Source organism: Cucurbita pepo, chromosome 7 (genome assembly GCF_057944985.1).
Source record: "Cucurbita pepo subsp. pepo isolate OVF chromosome 7, ASM5794498v1, whole genome shotgun sequence".
NCBI lineage: Eukaryota > Viridiplantae > Streptophyta > Magnoliopsida > Cucurbitales > Cucurbitaceae > Cucurbita > Cucurbita pepo.
In genome coordinates, this window is record NC_141804.1 from 8,712,785 (window position 1) to 8,725,816 (window position 13,032).

Below are 13,032 nucleotides of genomic sequence, written 5' to 3' on the forward strand. Positions count from 1 at the left end.
ATGAGTTCTGTTGGATTTTCAATTATGTCATACAAACGACGTCGTTTTGATGTGCTCCTCAAGTTTCATCCCTTCTTCTTCTTGAAGCCCCAAGCGATGACAACGCACATTCAGCCATTTCAGGAATCAACCTGTTCTGCCCTCTCCGACTGCCGTCTCGCCGCCACCTCCTCTTTCCATTCGACGTCGCCGCCTCTGTCCTCCTCCCGCTCTCCATCGGACGCCACCGCCGCTGCCCTGCCAATTCTGTTTCTTCACAAGTATGTTTTGTTTCATACGTAAGTTCTTCGATTCAGTATTAAATATCAATTTCACTTCACATTATCTTGTTTCCCGAGGAGGGAAGCCATTAACGCTTCAAATCCCTTAAAAAACCACCGGATTCAGAATCGCGTCAATGTTTCTTCATGCAATAGTAGTTAATCAGCACAGATCAAAATCGCCATTGATTGGATTCAACGATCCATTTTCACATCCCTAGTCCCAACGAACCGATGGATGATGAAAGTTCCACGTCGGCTAATTTAGAAAATGATCATAGGTTTATAAGAGAGGAATACTATCTCCTTTGGTACGAGGCCTTTTGTCAATCCAAAGCAAATTCATGAGAGTTTTTGCTTGTGTACAATATCATATCATTGTGGAGAGTCGTGTTCATCTATAACATAGAATCAGAGTCATGTCCTAAACTTAGTCGTGCTAATAGATTGGTAAATCCTCAAATGTCGAACAAAGGACTCCAAAAGAAAAGGAGTCGAGCCTCGATTAAGGGGAGGCGTACTTTGTTCGAAGGGGAGGTGTTGGATTGTGAAAGTCCCAAATCGACTAATTTAGGGAATGATCAAAGGTTTATAAGTGAGGAAATCCAAAGCAAAACCACGAGAGTTTATACTCAAAGTGGACAATATCATATCATGGAGAGTCGAGTTCATCTAACAGCGGAAACGGGAAACTGGAAACTGTATTAGAAAACAAAATTAGTAATCAAAACTTAAGTGGAAGAAACCAGGAAGCCTCCTCCCTTGTTCTGAGTTCATCTTTTTTACAGTCTCATACATATTTCAGACAAATTACATCTGATATCCTATTTAGCTTATTCCAACAGATACAAAGAATATTACAACCACATAAAATCTCTTTCTGAGTTACCTCATCGTTGGTATCCCATGGCTACTACAGGTATTCTAACCTTGTGACCCCTACTGCCCTTCAATACAACCTCGCCAAAACTATATGTTCCTGTCTGTGAACGAGCTGTGAGAGTTACTGAAAATTTTCTCGACGACCCGGATCGTAATGTCATTGCTGGAGGATTTGTTTCTATGGCAATAGCAGGGTCCATTCTTGCAGTAACTGTATAGGTTTCTTCCTCAGCAACATTTGTTACTGTGCGTGTAACAGTCTTAGTTCCCACAAGATGGGCGATGGTAATTGATGGGCTGTTTAGATTCCAGGGATGTCCCATGGTGAAGTTGCAGGGTGAGTTAGTATAGTTGTGTATCTCGTGCACGTTGATGCCCGCTGTCGTGCACAAAAATCCCAAGTAATCTTCATAACCTGAGATTTAGCAAGTTTCGGCATGAGCTGAGATAAGTTTAGCAGCAGATGTATGGGATAGGGGAAGTAAAATGAACCTGCATCAAAGATGAGTCCAGGATCCAGAGCTGCTCTTGGGTTTACATGACCACTCCCGTAATCGAAAGGCGTTGCAGATACTAGTTTCATGACTTCTGTTTCGGAAAATTGTTGTGCTTTAAGAGGTCTTCCTGCTCGGTCCATTGTTGTTGATGTCGTCATCAAGGCCGATTTGATGGCTGCAGGACTCCAGTTAGGATGCTTCTGTTTTACAAGAGCTGCTATACCAGCTATATGCGGTGCTGCCATGCTCGTTCCAGAAATCATAGCAAATGCCTCTCCTGGAAGATGTAAAACAGTTAGTGTGATGTCCCATATTGGTTGAGGAGGAGAACAAACCACCATTTATAAGGGTGTGGAAATCTTCCCCTAGCATACGTGTTTTAAAGCCTCGAGGGGAAGCCTGAAAGGGAAAGCCCAAAGAGGACAATATCTGCTAGCGGTGGATCTAGGTCGTTACAATTAGTATGGAGTATTTCATTAAAGTTTGATGTAAGCATGGTGGTTTGTTAGAAAAAGGAACATTAATACTGAGATAAATGGATTTGATTATGCTCACCAACATAGTTAGGCTCATCTGTACCATTTGGAGACCAAGCAGCCCATATCAAAGAACCAGGAGCTAGAATATCTGGTTTGAGAAGGTCAGCATCCTGAAAGCTAAAGTCTCTAATATTTGGTCCACGAGCAGAAAACAATGCAACCTCAGGAGCTGATTTGTACAATAAAGGCATCAAACCATCACCAATGCTACCCACAGCGTCAAAGCTCTTGACCCGACCCGTCCAGTCTCGGGGTGTAGAGGTGTTATAGTAGTCTATAAGATCCTAAAAGTAAATTCCAGAGTACAAAATCACCAAATAGCCAAGAAGGAACAAACAAGCATAATGAATATATGAGGGAAAAGAAAGGCAAAAGCTGGCGAAGACTAGCTCGAGTGTTCTATACTATTGATATTCCAATATGCAGGACGAAATCTAAGTATTTTCGAAGAGCGGGATGCACTAAAATGACACGAAATGTGTAAATATGTAACAGTATTGGTCGAGATAAGATTAGAAAACTACCATTGACTTGGTGACATCAGTTAAAAGAATCCCAGGAATGCCAACAGGAACAGGGTCAAATTTTGCTCCAGGAGAGACGTTTTCAACAGCAAGAACAAAGCCAGCAGCACCAAGGGCTTTTGCAGTTTGAGCGACCTTCTTGATTGAAGCAGTACCCACAACAAAACTGAATGAATAGCCACAAAGAAGAACCTTCCCTTCAACCAGTCGTTTGTTTAGAACTTCTGGTCTTTGGCAGTCTGAGGGGCTGGACTTCCTTACTGATGAATCTAACAGAACGTCGTTAGCTGCGACCAATGTGTACGTTCGGTTTAAATGTGTAGCAGCTGCACAAAACAACCAATTTAAACTCACTGATCTTAGTTTCAATAAAGCTACAAATTAATCTCAGCTCTCATTGAATCTTAACAAATTAGAGTTTCTTTTTGGGTGCAGATGATGAAACTTACGTGATAGCCCAAGTCCAGCCAAGATTTTTCCATTACCAAGTGTGAGATGGTTTTTGTATCTTCTGTCATCAATGGCAGCAGCCACAGTGGCTATCCATGGACTATAGGACACCAATGTTTTAGGAAATGGACCTCCATTTCCAGCAGCTTGCGCAACAAAGACACCAGCCTTCACAGCTGAAAGAAGGGTAGCATCAAAAGGGTTTAAATATGTGATCTTTGTAGTTGCAGGAGGACTATTTGGCCCCACCGAAAGACTCAGAATATCGACCCCGTCATGTACAGCCTGTTCACATCAGTTCATTGCTTTCCATTAGAGAAAATGATCTCAAATCACAAGAAAGCTGGAATTAAAGGTTTAGTATCTTAATTTGATCCAAAATCTAAGTCCTTGGATGTACACACCTGATCAATAGCTGCCACAACATCAGCAACAAATCCTCCAAAAATCCTGTAGAGAGCTTTATATACAGCAATTCTGAAACATTTAGGAGGAGATTGATGTTAGGATCGCACAACAATGCACACACTCGATTTATATGAACACAAAGAACACGAGAGAGAAATACAAGAAAACATATTGGCTAAAGGCTTAGATTGATGATTTCGGGAGAGAAAATGCAAAAAGAAATATTGACTAAAGGTTTATATTGAAAGTACATTTTTTCTATCTAACGGGTATATATATGGTTCAGTTCACTGTATATAGTTTTACGGGATGTAACCATCTACTATATATAACTATCTAGTTTTACCGGCTTTTTACTCTTACAGTGTTGTTTAATATAGCTTTAATATGCATAACAATTGAAGGCTACTTTAAATTGAGCCATTTCTATCTCCATTGAGCCATTTCTATCTCCCTTACCTAGCACGGGGAGCCATCCCACTTGCTTTACCAAATTCATAGCCATGCAGTCTCACAGGGATTCCATTGTTTCCAGCTGCAATTGCTGCAGTATGGCTGCAACAGTAAAACATAAAGAAAAATGAAGACTGCAATATATTTCTTGTGTAAAAACAAGGTCCATGTTCACTTCAATGTATTCTCGATAATTAAGTAAAAAAAATATCGATCTTGTTAGGAATTACGACTCTCCACAATGATATGATATCGTCAACTTTGAGCATAAGCTCTCATGGATTTGCTTTTCGTTTCTCCGAAAAGCCTCATGCCAATAGAGATAGTGTTCCTTATAATCGACCTGGGACTCCCCCCGCCAACAATCCTCAACCGGTCATAGGATAAAACACACTTTAATATATAATCATGATATAGCGAAAAAGACAAAAAGGGCAAACCTTCCATGTCCGTCACCATCCAAAGGAGATGCAAAATGAATAGAAGGATTAAATGCCCCAGCTGCTTTAGCAGCTTCTGCAAAATGTTGAGCTCCAACGATCTTCCCATTACAAAAATTCTTCTTGGTGTTGGGATCAACTTCACATTTCCCTTTATACTTCGAACATGGCCCGAAAGGTTCGGTATTATAGGTAGCAAAACTTGGATGGTGTGGATATATCCCTGAGTCCACAAATCCAATCACAATGTCTTCTCCAGCCCTGTCAAAGCCACCGCCGGTTGGCCATACGCCTGTTGGAAGACCCAAAAACTCCGGTGTGTGTGTTGTTAGTTTCCTAACCTTCCAGTCCCTCTCCACAGATTTCACAATTGGCGTGTGTCTTAGAGTCTCTGCCTACAAATGTAAGGGGTAATTAAATGCAAGACATATACTAATATTGCAACCGTCCAAGTCCACTACTAGTAGATATTATCCGCTTTGGCCCGTTACGTATCACCATCAGCCTCACGGTTTTAAAACGCGTCCACTAGGGAGAGATTTCCACACCCTTATAAGGAATGCTTAGTTCCCCTCTCCAACTGATGTGTGATCTCACAACCCACCCCCCTTGGGGGCCAGCGTCCTCGCTGGTACACCGCTCGATATCTAGCTCTGATATCATTTGTAACAACCCAAGCCCACCGCTAGCAGATATTGTCCTCTTTGGGCTTTGGCTTCCCCTCAAGATTTTAAAACACGTCCACATCCAATGTTTCGTTCTCCTCTCTAACTGATGTGAGATCTCATAAATATTGTATGAACACAAGGATTTCTTAAGTCTAACCTGCTCGTGCGAGATGTCAACGGCAAATCCATTGATGAGATGCTTATAACTATAGAGCTTCTTGAAGGATCCTCTCTCAAACAACATCCCAAGAAGCATGTCATGTTTATTTTCAAGGTGACGAGCATAGGATGTCACAATTTCACTGAAAAAAAAAAAAAGAAAAAACTTCTATGTATGAGATGCATAATATTCAGTAACATAAAGCTGGTAAATTCTAGCTAAACCAAATATCCTAATTTTATAAACAGTTACGTGTTCTAATAGCTTACTAATCGGATCACGAAGACCAGACAAGTCAAAACAAAGGGGTTAGCTTGTCAGCTCCCAAAATAATAAACCAAAATCCCTGTTTGAAAATGACATGTCAATAGAAAAACCCACATGCAAAAGCCACAATAAGGACAGAAAAAGCTAAAAAATTAGCTCAATATGATTGTATATGTAACGGTCCAAGTCCATCGCGGGTAGATAATGTCCTCTTTGGGCTATCCCTTTCTAACTTCCCCTCAAGGTTTTTAAAATGCGTCGGCTAGGGAGAGGTTCCACATTCTTATAAAAAATGTTTTGTTCTCCTCTCCAACTAATATGGGATCTCACATTGGTTGGCTTGGGCCATTACAAAGGGTATCAGAGCCTAACTCCGCGCGATGTGCTCGATAAGAGGCTGAACCCCGAAGGGGGTGGACACCAGGCAGTGTGCCAATGAAGACACTGGCCCCAAAGGTAGGGTGGATTGTGAGATCCCACATCGGTTGGAGAGGGGAATAAAACATTCTTTATAAAAGTGTGGAAACCTCTCCCTACGCGTTTTAAAAACCTTGAGGGGAAGCCCGAAAGGAAAAGCTTGAAGAAGACAATATCGGCTAACGGTGAGCTTGGACTGTTACGATGAGAAGATAATTTTCAACCATGATTATGAACTAATCAACCACTAACAAAGACAGAACTGAATAGTTGAAACCTGGTAGAGTCGATCTTCTCATCAGATTCCACAGCAGTGGCCTCAAATCCATCAAGATCACCTTTGTAACTCACAATAGGTTCTCCATCAATGGTGACAATGTAAATTTCCGCCTTCCCAACAACAAGAATCGCCAAAAACACAAGAACCGTGGGCTGAAAATTCCCCACCATTGTTTCCACTTCAGAAATTTACAAGATCTGAACAATCAGCCAAAATCAATAGCCGAAACAATAACTTCACAACGAAGAAAATCTCAAACCCAATATGAACAAAGAATCATAATCCAATTAGAACAACACAAGAAGAACCCAACCTTGAAAGACCAGCAACAGAGGTAGTAGCAAGACTTCCAACATCAATAGCAACCAATAAGAAACAGAGTAAAGTAAGAAAATAGCAATTCATGAACACTAGCTCAGTCAGTAAAAGCAGATTCGAAAACAACCCCAATGATAATCACCATTTTACCAAATCAAACATACTTACAAAAACAAATACACCTAAAAAAGGAAACGCAGCAATAAATAAACAAAAAGAATCCAACCCACCAAGCACTTTTACAAACAATGCAAGCAAAGTATAAACAAATCGCCGAAAGCTCATTACACAACAAAAAGGCAAACATACGTAGAGAGAATAAAAAGGTTTGAAACATACAGTGAAATGCGATCGAGAAAACGAATCGGAGAAGGCGAGGAAGATTCACATATAGAACAAATTTGGGATCGGATCAACAATGGAGGGTTGATTGAGAGATGGAGAAAGGAGGTAGGGTTTGGTGAGTGAAGAAGGAAGAAGAAGAAGAAGAAGAAGAAGAGTGAAGCAGGTAGCTAACAGAGATGAGGATCATGAAGTGAGTCACAGATTCAGAAATCCAATTGCTCAATTAATGCTTCAATTTTTTTTTTGCTCCATTGATTTTTTTTTTTTGGTTAATTTTGGGTTTGAAACTGTGAAGATTTTCAGAAGAATTGGAGAGAGAAATAGAGGGGGAAAAAGAAAAGGTAATGCGTAGTGAGAGATTGGCGCGAAAAATGTCGGATAGTTTAGTGAATTTATGAATTTACCCTTGAGAAATTGTACGGTTTGGGATATGATTGGTTGGAGTTTAAGGGTATTTCTGACTTTTCGATTTTGCTTTTCATTTCAAGGCATGTGCCTATGTCCTACTTGTGACAAAGGTAAATATATATATATATATATATATATATATAATTTTTTTTTTTTTTTGTCTTATAATTTTGGTTTATTTTCTTATTTTCTTTTGTGTCAGAGATGTACACGGGGCGGGGAATGGGGAGCATTTCCCGTCACTATCTCGCCACCTATTTCATTCCTTATCTCCGCTAAATTTTTCATTTACTTTTGTAGGGATCGGAGCAGGAGTTTCCTACTACCAGTAATTTGTAGAATCGGATTTCAGTAATTTTTTTCTCGTTTATTATTCTTTAAAAAAAAAATAGTTAAATGGGTGGAGACGGGGTGAGGCGGAGGATTGAGTGGGAACGACAAGGATGGAGAATATAATCTTGTCCCGGACCCCATTTATCTAACGGTGAAAAAATATTTTCCACTCTCTTTCTCATTATTTGTCTAAACGGGAAATTCCCTTTGCATTCCATATATTTTTTAAATTTTTGAAGTGTAAGGACAAAATAGTCATTTACAAAAAGAAAACATAAATTTGAAAAAATTCAAAATTCTAATAAATAAGATTTTTTTTTTTTTTTTTTTTTTTTTTTTTTTTTTTGAAGTTTTGATTAATATAATTAAAATTCATATCAATAATTTGTTTGAGTTTATATAACTTAGGTTTGATTTTAAATTACCTTTTTTTAAAAATATTGAATTACATAATTTTAAATTAATGGCCAATATATTTAATTATTTTTCGTAACATTTTAAAAGTTTAAATCATTATTTTTTTTATTTATGGTACTAAAAAAAGTCAAATAATGTTAATAATTTTTTTATTTGCACTTTTATTTAAATTTCAAGGACGATTCTTTAAAATAATAATACACATGGTTTACTCACATGATATAATAAAATAAGGTATTTTATGATATGGAGCGGGGAAGTATTCTTCGTTCTCATCTCCGACACCAATTTCGTTTCTATCCCTTCAAAATTCTCAAATATTTCGAGTTTGTTCCCTTAGCCACTCAAACACATCAACATTCGTTGGAATGTATTATTTTTAATATCATAAATTATGTGAGGGTCAAATGGTCAATTACTTTGTCTTCTGCGGAGATTAAAGGTGTAACAACCTAAAATAATGATAATATGTATTTATTTGTTGTGTGTTTGATGATGATGATGATAATAATAATAATTATTATTATAAAAAAAATAATAATAATAATAATAATAATAATTTAAAAAAAAAAAAAAAAAAAAAAAAAAAAAAAAAAATATCGAAACGAAGCAGCTGCGTCAAGCAGCTGCTGTAAAGGGGGATGAGGGGCGGCGGACGCGTAGGCTGGAGGCATGGGATGGATGAGTGGATTGTTAGAGGGTATGGAGGCGTATTAGGGCCTTGATTAGGTTTTAAAAAGGAAGAAAAACGAAGAAGAGTGATTAGCGAAAAACCCAGAAAACAGAGGAGGAAATTTTTGAGAATTCGAGTTTTGGTTGCTTAAAATTGGACATCAATCGAGGGTAAAGGAAGAGGGGTTGTTGCTGAGGAATCATTTGAGGAAGGGGGATACGGCCACGAGCTGAATCGGACGGTGATTCGAAGGTAACGAAAAACCCATATCACCGAACCTTTAAATCTCGATATCTTGATTCATATTGCATAATAAGTTATGAAATAAGGCTTGTTAGAACCGTAGTTAGAAGATCTATAATGTTGTAGAAGAAATCAGAACGAAATTCGAGCGGTAGAGATGAAATTTTTGCTTCGGGACACAACGGGTATTAAAGGAAAAGATTGGGAAAAAATGGCAGGGAGGAGAGGTTGAAGACGAGCGCGTGAAGGACACGCGAGGCGCGTGGGAGGCCGCGAGTGGAAGTGCGATTGCGCGCGGATCAGGCGCGTGAGAAACGAACCCCGACCTTGTCTTGGCGCGTGAGGGCGCGTGAGCAGGTATTTTGGCTTCCGGTTTGTCCCGTTCGACTCCTTTTGACCTGTCCTATCAAAATTGGTCTATACTTATGTTGAAATTGATAAAATATAGGTCTGATAGGAAGGAATTGTGTTGAAATACTATTAAACGTACATTCAAGGGGGAAAAGGAGTTCGAAACCAAGTAAGTAGCGTATCGACCTTTGAACTAGTTCTTAACTTGTTTTACAACATGTGAGTATGTTGTTTACCTGATTAAGAGCTTAATATGTTATGATGAGCTTTGATGATATTGAGTGTTTATTGTATATTGTGACTGCTTGCCTGTGATGTAAGCATGATATAAATGATTGTCAGAATGTTCTATGTGTTGAACATGATACATGTATGAAAGCATGCAGTAACAGTAACTGTGAGTATGTTATGCATGTTAATGGAAAGGTTATGACTCTAGATATGCTTATTGGTTGTTGAGCTATGGCTTATTTATATGAGTATGATAGTCTACTAATTCCCGCGGAGTTCCTGGCCAACGCGCTGTGTGCTAAGTCAGGGAGCATGAGTACTCCTGACCGTTGGTATATGAGATAAACAGGCCGCCAGAGCAATTAGTAGACGGGCCGTATTTGACCGAGAGCGAGTCTTACATACGAGTCCGAAAATTCTAGATAAGCATATCGAAGGAGAGTCAGTAACCTAGCTGGAGGTAGCTGAGATACCTCATTAACGAACAGATGACCCTAGTAAGAGAACTAGGGGTCAGTGATGAATAAAGCTTAAAAACACCTGGAAAGATTAGTTATGAACCCGTGAATGATAAGTTAGCTACTTACTGAGTAATCTAATTACTCATCAAAATTATTATAACTTTTCTTTCCAGATTTAGATGATGCAGGCCAACCGAGGACGAGACCAGCGGGCTAGAGACTACTGGGAATCCATGTCTGGGTCTGTTTATGTAATTATGGTTTCGTTGTCGAGAATCTACTTCGGTTGTTTTAAGTTTAAATAGCACTCGTTTTAAATGTTTTACTTGATGTTTTTGGAAATATTTTTTTTGAAATTTATCATTGGTTGTCGGAGTTTATTATCGAGGTCAGTAGTAACTCCTGTGAATCGCGTTGACGATGAGCGGGGTGTTACAAAAGGGAATCAGGAATAAATCCCGACAATAAATGTGAGATTATAAATACCCACAATATGTTAGGTAAAAATCAGATTCGTAGATAAATGTAATTCAGATCTCAAATTGAAACGTTTCCCTTAGAAATACGAGCATCAATTTTGTCATTTCTAAGTTTCAAGCAATTTCTGAGTCATTCAATTAAGCCTTGATCAAGTTCGATTGCAGAGTGACTCGATTTAGAACAAGATTTCCAAATTTTACTTCAGGGTTCTTGATTCAACAAATGCTTGCATGGTTTCAATTGTGGAGTGACTCAATTTAGAACAAGGTTTCCAAATTTTGCTTTAGGGTTCTTGCTTCATCAAATGCTTTCAGGGTTCTTGATTCAACAAATGCTTGCCTGGTTTCGATTGCGGAGTGACTCAATTGAACAAGGTTTCCAAATTTTGTTTCCGTGTTCTTGCTCCAACAAATGCTTGCAGGATTGGGCTGAAGATTAGAGTTGCCTTATCAACGTGTGTATTAAATAATTTGGGACCCTCAAATAATATTATTAATATTATTTAATTTTAAATAAAGCATAACATTCTTAAACATTAGAATAAATATCTCAGAACACAACATAAGTCATAAAATACCATAATTTCATGTCTATCACTTATAAAATACGACGTATGATGGGTCATAGAGCACGTGCCATTTTTTACTTTATTCAATTCATTGAACCAAGCCAATAGTAAAACCGTCATTAATTTATCCTTCAAGCTAGACGGAACTTGTCCTTGAAATCCATAGCTTAACCTACCTAACGAGCACAATTAAACCCCTAATTTTAGCTTAGATACTTTAAATGGGGCAAAGACGGGTGCTAGTCATCTCAAATGCCAAAATTGACTCTAAAAGGATAAAAATGGTAGGAAAGAGGACCAAACTAGTGAAACGAGCTAAAAGTTGCTAAATCGAGTAAACTAAGCTACATACGTTGTGCCAGAGTCACCGAGCCAGAGCGAAAGCTATCCGTTGGAGGCAAGTTGAAGACGAGCCACAACTACAGGTCGGCTAGCACACACACCACACGTGGACAAATTCATATTGGATTGGCTTCTAGGTCATCGGGTTGAATCGCGGGTCATTGGGTCAAGGCGTGAGTCATCGAGTCAAGGCGTGGGTCGTTGGGTGATTAGGATCGTAGGTTGGTTCGAGTCTGAACGGGAAATAAATATAATATTAAAATAATTTAAAAATATCATAGATAATTTTCTTTTACTGAAAATAGAAAAAAAAATAGAAATGTGTGGAATTATTTGTGATATGTGAACAGTTGAAATTGATGCAATTATTAGAATATGAACAAATAATGGGTCGTTGTCCGTACGTTCCTTCGCCAATCACGGGATCACGGTCCTGTGACTTTATCAATACCTTCCCATTTCATTAATTAATTTTATTAAAAAATAAATTGCCCTATTTTATTTTTAATTTCAGAAATTTAAATACCCAAAATTGAAAAATAAGTTTTTATTCAATTTATAAAAATAAATTCTTTGACTTGCATCTACACGTTCTACACTTAGGATCATCGTTATTCGACCGTCATGCTCTGCCTTAGCTCTAGCACCAATACCCAACTTACGGTAAGCTTGTTTTTCCTTTGATAGCATTTGGTTGTGTGAGTTCGATTATTCTCGTCGTTATGTAGGTATTCTATGATTGTTCTGCTTCAACTGAGGGAGAAGAAGCTAGTAAGTCACGTAACTGCCCGAACATGCAATGAAACCGATGGGAGAAAACATTTGCTGCACGTTGAAGTTGCTAGTGACCGTTTCGAAACGGTTCAGTAGTTCTCTAAAATTAGGTTAGGTATGTAACACACGTTGTTCATACTTCAAACAATTCATCCTACTCAACCAGAACTAAAGCCATTTAGAGCTGACTTCAATTCAACCGATATGAACCCATGACATCAAATTAGAATATATTAACAAATCTGTTCCTCAGAGTATGTTGATGGGCTAGGTCGCAGGCTCTAACGTTGGGCCATGGACTGTTGGTTCTAACCTAGGTTCGGACCTAACCCGACTCCAATATTGACTTGTAGGTGTTTTCTTCTTTGCCCGATTTTCTATATTTTTTTTCTCTCTCCATTTTTATTTATTTATTTCCACCGCCGTTCGCTCTCTGGTTCCTCTCCAACGGTAGTTTTTCACAGCTTCTTCCCAAGTGCTTCCTCTCGTGGGCTGTGATGGTGAGATCCCTACACACAACGGCGACTATGAGAACGGAATCTAAAAATTTGTGCCTTCCTGACTAGGGTTTCAACCGTGTAGTCTAAAAAAAAGAAACGAAAGGCTTATCGACCCGAACTATTTGATTTAATCTAAGAAAATGTCTTAACCTGATTTAATCTATGGGACGAACACTCTTAACAAACAAGTCACGGGTGAAAAAGAATCAAAATTCTACCGAATTCCTCCAAAAATAATAACAATAATAAAAATAATTTAAAAAAAAAAACATTATTTGTAATGTGAATTATCCAATTTGTCCCATATGAATTGGGCGCACATGCTCGTAGGTCCAAAATTTAT

The 13,032-nt window shown here is 38.4% G+C and overlaps 1 protein-coding gene and 2 long non-coding RNA genes across 4 annotated transcripts; 2 read left to right on the top strand and 1 right to left on the bottom strand.

The window, feature by feature from the left end:
• The first annotated feature begins 120 nt into the window (after window positions 1-120).
• On the top strand, window positions 121-3,821 carry LOC111798288 (uncharacterized). Its single transcript, XR_015421639.1, has 2 exons — window positions 121-260; window positions 3,138-3,821. It is a non-coding gene; the product is annotated as an uncharacterized LOC111798288 (long non-coding RNA).
• LOC111798287 (subtilisin-like protease SBT2.5) lies at window positions 942-7,221 on the bottom strand. Of its 2 annotated transcripts, none has more exons than XM_023681346.2 (11): window positions 6,903-7,221; window positions 6,243-6,442; window positions 5,279-5,423; window positions 4,454-4,848; window positions 4,020-4,115; window positions 3,557-3,629; window positions 3,152-3,437; window positions 2,703-3,028; window positions 2,195-2,462; window positions 1,635-1,916; window positions 942-1,557 (listed from the first exon to the last, which is right to left on the bottom strand). In XM_023681346.2, exons 2-11 carry the CDS (start codon window positions 6,413-6,415, stop codon window positions 1,151-1,153), a joined length of 2,451 nt encoding a protein of 816 aa, XP_023537114.2. In that variant the 5' UTR covers window positions 6,416-6,442; window positions 6,903-7,221; the 3' UTR covers window positions 942-1,150. The 2 variants fall into 2 exon arrangements, with proteins under 2 accessions (XP_023537114.2, XP_023537115.2); XM_023681347.2 differs by lacking the exon at window positions 6,903-7,221 and adding an exon at window positions 6,559-6,707.
• A 1,445-nt stretch (window positions 7,222-8,666) lies between these two features.
• Window positions 8,667-10,348, top strand: LOC147792033 (uncharacterized). Its single transcript, XR_015421632.1, has 4 exons — window positions 8,667-8,991; window positions 9,201-9,339; window positions 9,431-9,502; window positions 10,199-10,348. It is a non-coding gene; the product is annotated as an uncharacterized LOC147792033 (long non-coding RNA).
• The last annotated feature ends 2,684 nt before the right edge of the window (window positions 10,349-13,032 follow it).